Source organism: Dendrobates tinctorius, unplaced genomic scaffold (assembly GCF_039654945.1).
Source record: "Dendrobates tinctorius isolate UK_male_01 unplaced genomic scaffold, ASM3965494v1 ptg000020l, whole genome shotgun sequence".
Lineage (NCBI taxonomy): Eukaryota > Metazoa > Chordata > Amphibia > Anura > Dendrobatidae > Dendrobates > Dendrobates tinctorius.
Genome location: NW_027361688.1, coordinates 54236745 through 54249203, shown reverse-complemented (window position 1 = coordinate 54249203; position 12459 = coordinate 54236745). Strand labels below are relative to the sequence as shown.

Below are 12459 nucleotides of genomic sequence, written 5' to 3'. Positions count from 1 at the left end.
GCTCTAGTGATAAAATTACTATTTTGAGCAGATCATCAAAACTCCGGAAACAGCCCAGTAAGTGCCATTGCGGAAATCAGGGTCTCTGTCTCTACATTATACTGCCTCTCAGCTTAGGTGGCAAAAAGCCGGTGACCAGATCCTTTTAAGCTCACGCAAGCATATCCTTAACCCAAGCTGTGCCAGGTGACAGCAGCTGATGGCTGGTAACTTGCCATTGTGAAGTATCCAGCACAGGAGGATGGCGGCACTTATCCTGAGTCATCACTGGTATAAATAACACACAGCGTTATTCTTTATGAATCAAGACTAGACTCCGGGATGAATAAGGACGTGTTATGCATCACTGGTGTGCGAGGACCTGTTACCATGGAGACTATTCACCCATCACCAGATATATTTGGGTGAAGCTTACACAGAAAATGGAGATGTATATACGTATTATAGGACACCACACAGATATGAATAGCTATTCTAGAAGAAATTCACCTGGAGAAGGAGGAGGTCATTGCCAGTGGCCACAATTTATCACAGGCGAAAGGATCAATACAGAAAATGAGTGGAACAGGCTGCCACGAAAGTTGGCGAGTTCTCCTGCAATGGAAGTCTTCAAACAGAGCTGGACAGACATCCGGCATTGAGCCTGGAGAGCCCCTCCCACTCTAACATTCTACGAAAACATCAGTTAAATAGTAACTTATAAAATAGTATGCGCACAACTTACTGATGGCTGGGAACCCCAATGCCGGTACCCCCCAGTGAGTTTGAGAAATGGGCTCTGCTATCCGATTCTTGAATATATGCTCTGCTTTTGCTCCATTCATTGTCTATGGGACTGACAGAGAAAGCCGAGTACAGCGCTCTGCTATCTCTCCGCTATTTACATACTCTGATATTAAAAGTAGCAAACTTTCAGGACAAGAAAAAAAAAAGTGCACCAATGTATTTAGCTACAAAAAAAAAAAAAAAAAAAAAACAACACATTTTCCTTCAGTTGTGGAAATCTCTCATGCCGCACTATACGTGGCCCATTGATTTCCACTGTAAAAACTGAGTAGCAGACTGACAGCATTACCCAGACCTAGGGAGGGGTCAGCACTACAGATGAGCGACTTTGCCTTTTTTAGGGTCGAGTCGGGTTTCATGAAACCCGACTTTCTCAAAAGTCGAGTCGAACGAAATCGGCCGACTATAGGGAAAGGTCGTGAAACACGAAACCCAATGCAAGTCAATGGGGAGAAAAGACGGCAGGGAGTGGAGGACAGGAAACACACCGGACCGCTTATTTCTTTAAAGTGCGGAAATCTCTCTCTCCCCGGACGCTGCACATGTCATCTCATTGCCCACAGTGTACGTCCTTGCTCAGTGGCTGAAAAAAGTCACATGCAAGTATTCTGGAAAACCCGACTTTGCCGCTCGTTTTGCCGACTGCATGGCCGGCCTCACGCTATGGTCGGGTTTCGATCGGCGAAACCCGACTTTGGCGAAAGTCGGCGACTTTTGAATTTGACCGACCCGTTTCGCTCAACTCTAGTCAGCGTTACCACTACAAATGGGGTTTTTATAGTTACAGGGGACATTCATAGAGTAATTTATGTTGATTTTTTAGTATGTTCTGCTCCAAACTTCCCATTGATTAGACTATGAAGACAGACTCCCGTTTACATAGCAAGTTTTTTTTTTCCCAAAATTTGCGCAGCAGAAAAATTATGGCATGCCACTTTTCATGAAAATTCCTTCTGAAAGCGAACAATGAAACAATGGAAAAAAGGATTTAAAAAAAAAAAAAAAAAAAACAAAAGCAATAAAATATGCATGGAGTTCTAAAAGTGAATTTCTCCTGAAAACCATGTTCAAGTTTCCACCTCAAACAAAGGAAGGTGTGAACAGATCCTTACTGTGCTAATGCCAAAAATAGACATTTTCATGACGATTTCACAGCAGGTCCTTATCACTTCCAGAGTACAGAAGCCCCCTCCTCACCCATTAGGCTCAGCAGGTCCACAGACCCCTGCTATGTGGAGCTATAGCTAATAATTCCCCAATATCAGCGGAGCTCAAACAATAACCCTACACACATGAGAGAATCCTAATTCCCCAACGCTGACCGGCAGGCAGAGACCATTCTGGCCGGCAAATCACAAAATAGGTCAAATTGCCTTTTTGGCCGAGTGTCAAGCTCAGATAACGAGCATTCTTCCATCATGGTGGCACAGCGCTCAGACTCCCAACACAGTCACAACACCATACTTGAAGAGCTGTACTACATGCAGGAACTTGTGGGATGAATGAATCCATGAGTTTAGCTGGAGTTACGCTTTAAAGGGAATGTGTCCATAAGATCAACTCCCCCCAAATCACACAAATTGGCATGCAGGAGTACAAGGTGTAAATCCATCGACACCTTATTTTCTTTTATCTGTTGCTGCAATCTTGAATAATAAGTGTTTCACTTCATATACAAATGTGGTATTCAGTGCTCTGGGCGTGACTGAGCACTTAAGGAGTCTATGCCACCAGAGTGTTTCCCTGCCCAGCACCAGCTTCTTTATCAGGCCAGGAAATCAGACAGTGGGCTATAAATCAACCAAAAGAGGCAGTGGTTCCTTAAATGGAACCAGTCATGTGAAAAAAGGGCAATAACCCACAGATATGTGGTTAATGTGCAGTTTAATAGCGTTCTGAAGCTGTGCAGCCGCCACACTGACAGCTCAGCCACCAAGGGGAAAGTAACTATTACTCCCAGAAGCCTCCGGCTTTCAGTCATAGCTCAGTGCAACTACTGAGTGGCGCTGTAACCGCACCCCTGGCACTGACTGACAGCCGGCTCTAATGTGCACTAGTGCTGAGTAAAGTGTCAGTCAGCGCTGGGGCATGGCTACAGCCGCAGCTCACTTTTTACAGATTAACTCCATATTTGCAGGTTAATAACGTTTTATTTACATGACTGATTCCTTTTTCAGTGCTTCGTCACAACCTGAGCACTTAACGCCTCATTTGCATAGGAATGAAAATGCTATATGCTCGGAAATGCAGCAGCAAATAGAAGCTCTAAAAGGTGTCACTGTATTTACTTTTCAAAGACCTGCATGCTCACATGCACAGTTTAAGGAAAGGTTGAGCTTTTCATGTTGCAGATTTTATTAAGCAAATTAGATTACTAGCGTTTTTTTCACTACGGTTTTGAGTGCATTTTTTGGCATGTGTTTTTATCTAAGAGTTTTTTTTTGTCTCTCCTTGTTATATCATGGCTGAAATTAAGCTACTTTATTTTTAATACCTCCTAGTATTTGGCTTTGACAAAACTCATTGATACAGTCATGTGCGGATTACAGGAGTGTGTTTTTTTTTTTTTTTTTTTTTAACATTTCCAGCACAGAATAGAACTAAAAACTGGTGCATTTTTTACCTGCGGATTTTCCACATTTATTGCAAATGTAAGGGGAAAATCTGCACATAAAAGCCAACCTGGAAGAGAACTTGACATGCTGATTTGAATCACGCTCCGTAGGTTAGTGTATGCAGGGTCAAAAACTCACCAAATCATCATCATGGGCCCACAGCCTACAAGGGTTCGTTTTATTAAGATTTCCTTTAAGACAAGGACCAAGGCCCCGATCAAAATGACTACATCAGAACACTGGCATAAATGGCTCTGAAAAATGGAAACAATTTTGCACTATGCGGATTTGTATGAAGAGGTTACGACTTTTGTAGTTATCTCGCCATCTTAGCAGAGCTGAGGGGGTGCAGTAGGGGGTGGGCGAAACGCCACATCTCGTCTAATGCATGACGTGCGGCGTTCCTTACCCCAGAAACCTTACTGCAGTCCCTGGCTGGAGTAGGATTAGGGGTGAGGAGCACAGAGGCACACGCCACTGATCACACACTCTTGATTCATTAACAGGCACGTGCCTCCAGCACACCCCCTCACCAAAACTAGCGTGAGGATCGGGGCCCAAGACTATGTCACTACTTCGAAAAAATTAAAAAATGCATTTTGAATAGATGAACTAAAGATCTTTTTCAATCATTTGGTCAAGCAATTCACCAGAATTGTTTTCTTGTCTAAGCCAATCTCAAAAAACCTGGGCATTCCAGTCTGCGTAACTTATCACTCATCCAATGGATTACGGATAGCCGTTAAACCGGAGCAACCCGGGCAAATGTGACACGTGCGCCATTCCTCTCCTCCACAACATGTAGCGTTTGACGGAGCTCTCAACCATCAGACCCACACTGATGTAATAGGTGATAATTTGTGTAGACCTGAAGACAGAAGAAATGTGTGGATACTCTGCTCCCAAAGCAGCGCCATTCCAGCAATATCAGTGCTGCTGTTCCCGGAAAGTGACGTGACATTGTTGTGTCCCATGCCAGCTGCAGCCAATCAGTAGCCACTCATCAGCCGAGCTAAGTCCGTCCTGTTGGAATATCGATGAGCCAATGAACGGCCACGCATCAATAGTCTGGCACAACTCCAGCAAGGTCAGCGCCAGACTTCCCGGGTCTCACCTGATGATGTTATGCCACGTGAGCTGCGCAGCCAGTCAGCTGCCTCTTCACTTTCACTTCCATTGGATTAAATGGACTCCCAGAAGAAGAGAAAGCTGCAGCGTCTCACCGACTTCTTCCGAATATCAATCCTAAGGAAGAGAGAGGGAAGCAGCTACTGAATGGCTGCAGGGCTCACGTGGCGCTGAAACTGCTAGGCCCATGTCGGCCCCACGACTGGTGTTTTACACAGGGAACTTTACCAATTGAGAACAGGTTGTCCGAGTAGTAGACACCTCCTACAGAGGAGTTTTCCGTCACTGGACATCACCAGTTTAATTCAGAAGCCCATATAAAATACAAACAACGTATTCCAACTCTAAAAATCTGGCTGAACCCACGTGTCCGGGTTTCACAGTCCATATACAATCCACAATGCCCAGACTTGTCACGAGTCCCCAAACCTGAACTGCCACCCTCATATATGCCTATGTGGGCACCCCTATCATACAGATCTGGGGTACATACACACTATGCCATAGGCGAGTGATAGATAGGAGGTCCCTCTGTGGGACACTTATGAACTGGAGTTGCTGTTTTTGTGCATTCAATATTCATTTAGTCATTAACAATGAAGAAGCCAAGGGGAAAGAAATAAACAGGTCCACACCTCTTGCTATATTACAATTTCATTTTTGAGGAGTAACACCAAGAACGAAAAGTGGTGGCATTACGGGAATCACAGGGTGGATAGACCTGTTACTGATCTGCAAATGATGGGAGAAAAAAAAGAACATTCAGGCCACGCAGGCTGCTCACAGCAGCATCCGAAAGATGAGTCTTGGAGTTGGATCGTTGAAATGGGCTCATGGACCACTTCGGAGACCCGGTCATACTACTGGCTCCACGATCAAATTAATGTAACAGAGAACTATTAAGTGTTCCTGGAAAGAAGACCAGTGAGGTCTGGATACCATACATTATGCCACCCACTTCATATTCCCAGGAGTATCACCAGAGGGACATTCCCATGTGAACACCTCTTCATTTTATTGCCCATGTGATCTCTAGAATAATCTCGGGCTATCATTGCATCCAAGCCAAAAGCAGCTTACCAGCCTCCATCTAGAGCCCACGTGTGCTACTCCGAGCAGAAACCTTCAAAGGGGAACATCACAACGGTCCGGGATTATGGTGTGAGGGTGTATAATGTACAGTAGCTGGACGTCTCTAGTCTTTATTACAGGTAGCCACTAATAGTTCAGCATTACGATGATTGGCTGTGCCGCCAGTGGTACAGCCATTTCTCAAAAATGCCCCAGAAACTCACTTTTCAATATAACGTCAGGCCGTGTATTGCTCAAGCATGTGTGAGCAACCGTATGGACCAAACATGCCAAAATGGCATGCAGGGGCTCAGGACTTACCTCCCATCGTGCACATCATTGGACAGCAATTGAAAAGGAAGCTGCCAGTAGTGGATCTTGAAGATTTGTTGCCCAATTGCTTTCATTGTGGCAAACCATTCCCAGAAAATAACTTGATAGCAGCCAAGACATGTTAGTGCAGGGAATTCGGCGTGTGGTGCTCACACTCTATCATTCTGTGATTTCTATAATCCCATGACTTTTCCTTCTTGGTGCTGCAAGAAGGAATACAACATGGCCCTTACTGAGAACATAGTAATACTGCAGCCCTAAGACCGCGTAGCCAGCAATGCCCATTAACTACAAGCCTGTCTTTAAATATATCAAGTGTGGGAAACTAGAAGAACCGGTTCCCCGAGCACTAACCACTCATTACTGGGCATCTCTTGCTGCCATCGCTTGCTCTATTTTTGGAATGTGACATCTGGTATTTATCCCAAACCATTTTTCCCCTCCGTTCCCTTCTGGACGTCACCTCTGTAATAAAAGTGCGGGCACATTCATATCTCCTGCAACGTAATGGCACTCACTGGGAAGTAAAGCCAATTGTGTAATGCCTTCTGGAAGCTCTGGGGGGCAGTGCACAACAGGGATTATCTCTTTGGGGGGATATGAATGGCTGTGTTATGCATCACCCCCTCAGGCACCGCACTAAGCGCAATGCAGTATATGTATTCTACTTATTGCTTCTTTAATGGGAGTACTCAGGATGTGTAATAACTAGTGATGAGCAAGTATACTCGTTGCTCGGATGTCCTCCGAGTATTTTGGCGTGCTGGGAGATTTAGTATTCCTTGTCTTATCTGCATGATTTGCGACTTGTAGACAGCCTGAATACATGTGGGAATTCCCTAACAGACAGACATTCCACACATGTATTCAAGCTGTCTAGCAGTCACAAATCATGCAGATGAGGCGATGAAAAAGTCTCCGAGCAAGCCAAAATACTCGGAGGACACCCGATCAACGAGTATACTCGCTCATCAGTAGTAATAACCATTATAATGGTGGTGACTGGACTGCCGAGACCCTCGATTACCAGAACAGGGGACTTTGGATGGAGCAGCAGACAAGCACTTGACCTGCAGCTCCATCCAATCCTTGGACGACAACAGCGCTTCTCGCCATCAGTTCGATACCACGAGTAGACATCTGGGCAATCACGTAGCACCGCTTCATTCACACGGGGTTTATTTCAGAAGGATTAACAAGCGAAAAGATCTTTTTTTCACAGTAATGACAAAAATCAACAGCATTTTACAAGAATTGGATGTGGATTGTTAGTGCCCCCAAAACCCACATCGGATCCTGATCATTCAAAAGCAGCCAAGAGGAGGTGCTCTAATTGCAAATCACATCATCCAAGAAGTGATAAAGGGACTAGTTTGGAAGTTATTCTCTATCTTACGGATATTCCTTATTGCTGGGGTCCAACCACTGGGACCTCCCCAGATCTAGAGAACCAGGGCTAAGGCTACTTTCACACTTGCGTTTTTTTTGCACTGCGCACCACACGCAGTGCAAACGCACATAAAAAATGCATCATGCGTTTTTTGCGGGTTTGGGTGCGTTTTTTTTTTTTTAAAAAGCATGCTTTTTTTGCGCATGCGCGCGTAACATTAAAAGAAGACTATGCATGTGTGTGGGATCACCACGCAAAAAAGAGCTAAATCACAAAGCTATATATGAATAATTTTATTATTTGCAGAAAAGCATCATATGCGCACCCATAGACTATAATGGGTGTTTGGGTGAAAGAAAAAAGGAATGCGTGCGCATGAGTTTTTTGGGGGCAAGTCGGACGCACAAAAAATGCAACAGGATGCATTTTGTGCGCCTGAGCGCACACTACAAAAAAACGCATGCGCATACAAACGCGTACAAATGCATGTGTATGCGCACCCACGTAAAGTATAGAAAAAAAAACCGCAAGTGTGAAACCAGTCTAAGCCCTGTGTGAATAGAATCCGTCATTTGCATCTCTGCTCCATTCATTCTTAACGGGAGCGGAGGATCAAGACAAACGCAGCCTTCACCTGGTTTTGGCACTCCCATTAAGAATGCTTGGAGCAAAGGTACAGTGGATCAACCTGGTTTGTGTTATCAGTGGGGGTCCCCGTGGTCGGGGAGTTATGCTCAACCCTATGTATAGGGTAAAAAATTGTTTCTAAACTTAGTACAATCATGTACACAAGATAACCACCGGCAGAGAGAACGTTTGCTCTGCAAACAGCTTTCTCTGCAGACTCGCCCGTACACACACGTTCAGCTACGCCGAGAGCGTTCATGTGTAAGAACACTCGAGCATTGATAATCCAACTGCCCGATCCTTCACCCCCCACCCCCCCCAAGGTCACCTGTCACGTAAGAGCTGGATGACACCCATACACCTCAGCTGGTCAGCAATACTCATGGAACTTCATGTTTATCGCATGTGTGATTCCGGCCTTAAAAGGAGTCTGTCACCCCAAAACACAACTGTATCTGAGCACATACCCAATTTAATCCAATGTAACAAAAAACATATTCCCTTAAAGGGAATCTGTCACCCCATTTTAGCTCTATGAGCTGTGGCCTACGCCATCCGGGGCTTATCTACAGCATTCTATAATGCTGTAGATAAGCCCTTGATGTAACCTGAAAGATAAGAACAACAAGTTATATTACTCACCGGGGGTCGGGGTCAGGTGCGGTGGGTGTCACGGTCTGGCGCCTCCCATCTTATAGCGATGACATCATCCGTCTTACTTCTGCAGGCGCCGGACCTCTCTGACCTTTCCCGGCGCCTGCGCACACTGCAGTACTTTACTCTGTCCTCAACAGGGCAGAGCAGTGTGCCTGAGCAAGAGCCGCAGTAGAAGTAAGAGGACAGCATCGCTAGAAGATGGGATGTGCCGGACCGGACCGGACCGCGACACCCATCAGACCGGACCCCGGGGTGAGTATAATCTAACTTGTTCTTCTTATCTTTCAGGTTACATCGGGGGCTTATCTACAGCGTTACAGAATGCTGTAGATAAGCCCCTGATGGCGGTGGCCGCAGCTTAGAGCAAAAATGGGGTGACAGATTCCCTTTAAGCCAACCAGGTAGTAATGTGCAGTGTACGGCGCAGCAGAGACGAGAGCGCACACACTCCAGTCGAAGAAATCTTGACACAGAGTGAGTGCAGGCGCCAGACTTCTTTCCCTGAACCAGCGCTGTCTTGGGAGCTGTCCATCACCACAGAGGGCCAAATTCAGAGGGCAGTGTCCATGGGAGTCACCATAAGGAAATGGAAAAATAGACAAACTTTGGGTGGTTACTGAATTCTCAAAAAAAAAAAAAAATGCTGTAATGAAACTTCTGTACATGGGAAAAAGTGTGCAAATAAGCTCTCATCCGGAAGAAAGAAATATCACACATAACCATATTTTCGGTCTGAAATGAGATCAGACAAAACCCTGGGATCGCACCAGGACCAATGTTATGCTATGGAGCCGTGCAGGTCTGTTTTTCTATTCTTTAGACAGAGTCGGCCTGCATGAAAAAATATTGCAGCATGCCCGAGTTCGATCAGACTTGGCCATGCAAGCAGGGATGTGAAGTTGGAGAATCGACTCCTAAAATATTTAATAAATTGGGTTCAGTAGTACAAGGAGGCTGCGCTGTGCTGCACTTTATGTACATGCTCAGTAGTGAGGCCGGGCTGTGGAGTCGTAGTAGAGATGAATCTGTGCTGCACTTTATGTACATGCTCAGTAGTGACCAGTGCTGTGGAGTCATAGAGGAGATGAATCTGTGCTGCACTTTATGTACATGCTCAGTAGTGAGGCAGGGCTGTGGAGTCATAGAGGAGATGAATCTGTGCTGCACTTTATGTACATGCTCAGTAGTGAGGCCGGGCTGTGGAGTCATAGTGGAGATGAATCTGTGCTGCACTTTATGTACATGCTCAGTAGTGAGGCCGGGCTGTGGAGTCGTAGTGGAGATGAATCTGTGCTGCACTTTATGTACATGCTCAGTAGTGAGGCCTGGCCGTGGAGTCGTAGTGGAGATGAATCTGTGCTGCCCTTTATGTACATGCTCAGTAGTGAGGCCGGGCTGTGGAGTCATAGTGGAGATGAATCTGTGCTGCCCTTTATGTACATGCTCAGCAGTGAGGCCTGGCCGTGGAGTCGTAGTGGAGATGAATCTGTGCTGCACTTTATGTACATGCTCAGTAGTGAGGCCGGGCTGTGTGGTCGTAGTGGAGATGAATCTGTGCTGCACTTTATGTACATGCTCAGTAGTGAGACCGGGCTGTGGAGTCGTAGTAGAGATGAATCTGTGCTGCACTTTATGTACATGCTCAGTAGTGACCAGTGCTGTGGAGTCATAGAGGAGATGAATCTGTGCTGCACTTTATGTACATGCTCAGTAGTGAGGCTGGGCTGTGGAGTCATAGTGGAGATGAATCTGTGCTGCACTTTATGTACATGCTCAGTAGTGAGGCCGGGCTGTGGAGTCGTAGTGGAGATGAATCTGTGCTGCACTTTATGTACATGCTCAGTAGTGAGGCCGGGCTGTGGAGTCATAGTGGAGATGAATCTGTGCTGCACTTTATGTACATGCTCAGTAGTGAGGCCGGGCTGTGGAGTCATAGTGGAGATGAATCTGTGCTGCACTTTATGTACATGCTCAGTAGTGAGGCCGGGCTGTGTAGTCGTAGTGGAGATGAATCTGTGCTGCACTTTATGTACATGCTCAGTAGTGAGGCCGGGCTGTGGAGTCAAGGAAATTGAAGAGTTGGAGGTTTAGCTTACAGACTCCACAGTACAAGCCAATGAGTCTTTGGAAACCATCAGACCACACTCAGATGACATTTGAGTGAATCCCGATATCCATGGAATGACAGAATGGAGATGATGGGAGATTTTTCACTGATGGCACGACGCTCACACGTAGATCAGAGTGCGATTAGTATAATTAGACCAATTCTCTCAGATGAGAGGCCCTACGGTCGTCTGCACCTGTACTGAACCAGACTCCTCCAAAAGCAGAGGGTCCTGGCAGCCAACTGTCTGGGAGGGGGGGTTTGGCTGTATGAGGTGCCTTCGATGTAACGTGGGGGCACAGGTTATGGAAGTCACAATTACACAACGCCGGTATGACAGGAAACGTATACAATCATTATGGGGCCTCTTCCTCCTTCTCGGAGAGAAGCGGCAGGGTGGATGCCCCCTGCGGCCATGATGACACAAGCAGAGGTTACCTACTGGTTATATACAGTATACAGCGTCTATCCTGAGAAGCCAGACAGGTGAGGAGAGCGACAACGAGTGAGGAGCACCTACAGGGACGCTCTATGGCCCAGGGCAAGGTGTCCTGCCAGCCGAGGCCCCCAACAATAGGCAATACATGCCGAGCAGCCAGGCAGGATCGCGACAGATCAGCCCCACTGCTGCCACATCACATGATGGGACTTCTTGACAAGACGCCTTCTACTGACCTCTGTCTCCCCAGCAGTGCTGTCTTATGAGATCACAGCTGTCCTGTGTACGCAGGACGCCCCCGTGTAACACGGCTGCTCTCAATGGGTTAAGACTTACGAAAACCTGGCCCTCATTCACAGAAGCCACAACCGCTTACCAATGGCTCCTGTGGAGCCCGATCCCCCCTGCAGCCACCGGTGACCCCAGTACCCTTGTGTAGGACCTGACACCAGTGACATCTATGGGGGGAGAGAAGTTTTGGGCACTTTAGGTGGCACAGGACAAGTAGCGGACAGCTGTGGGACCACCCTGCCTCCACAGCCTGGAGGACCCCCACCCATAAGGGCAGAGCGCCCCCACATCAGCACTGCGCTCCTGGAAGTCGCAGCCAAACTTACAAATTTCTTGGACTTTTCGCCTCCTCCTCCCTCCTCCGGGTTCTTCACCTTCTTCTTTTCCTTGGTGCTCTTGGTGGGCGCAGGAGGACCACCTCCGTAGCCGCCGCCTCCCCCGACCGGAGGGTCCATGCCGCCGGCTGCCTGTCCCGGAGGCCTGTGCGGTGAGTATTCGCTCTCCTCCGCTCCGGCGGTAATAATCCCGCGTGTTTCCGCCGAGTGGTAGCCGGCTTCCCCGCGGTGACTCCGGGCCCCGCGCACGTCCTGCGCCCGGCGCTGCCCACTGAGCGCTCACTCCCCCTGCAGCGCACGCTGGCCGGGCCTCATTAGCATAAACGCTGCATATTCATGAGCAGGCGCGCAACAGGCGACCAGTCACACGCGAGGGCGGAAGAGAGGGCAAAACTCCACTTTCAAATAACTTCTTCCTCAGCACTTCCGGGTTCAGGACGGACCAACTCGTATCAGACGGGGGGGAGGGGGCTGAAGTTAACATTCTTCTCATTCATAGTGTTTTGATCAATAAATGTGAACTTTTTTTTTTTTGAAATTGCATTTAAATAGTGAAGTGTTTGGAAGAAAGTGTTTATCTTTGTTAAGGGGCAGGTTGGACTGTACCATCTTGTGTCCGTCACCAAGTGGGTGTGTTTGTACTCCATAGCTGCACCGACATCGCCATCTGCTGGTGCAGG

The 12459-nt window shown here is 47.2% G+C and overlaps 1 protein-coding gene across 3 annotated transcripts in view; it reads right to left on the bottom strand.

Annotated features, from left to right (window-relative positions):
- Positions 1-12165, bottom strand: part of DIAPH1 (diaphanous related formin 1) — a 264672-nt gene extending 252507 nt beyond the window's left edge. For all 3 annotated transcript variants that reach the window (XR_012230786.1, XM_073568053.1, XM_073568054.1), the window contains exon 1: positions 11771-12165. Coding sequence is in view for 2 of the 3 variants with exons in the window: in XM_073568053.1 (XP_073424154.1) it covers positions 11771-11899 (129 nt within the window). In the remaining variant the exon portion in view is untranslated. The remainder of the gene's footprint in view (positions 1-11770) is intronic.
- Between the last annotated feature and the right edge of the window lie 294 nt (positions 12166-12459).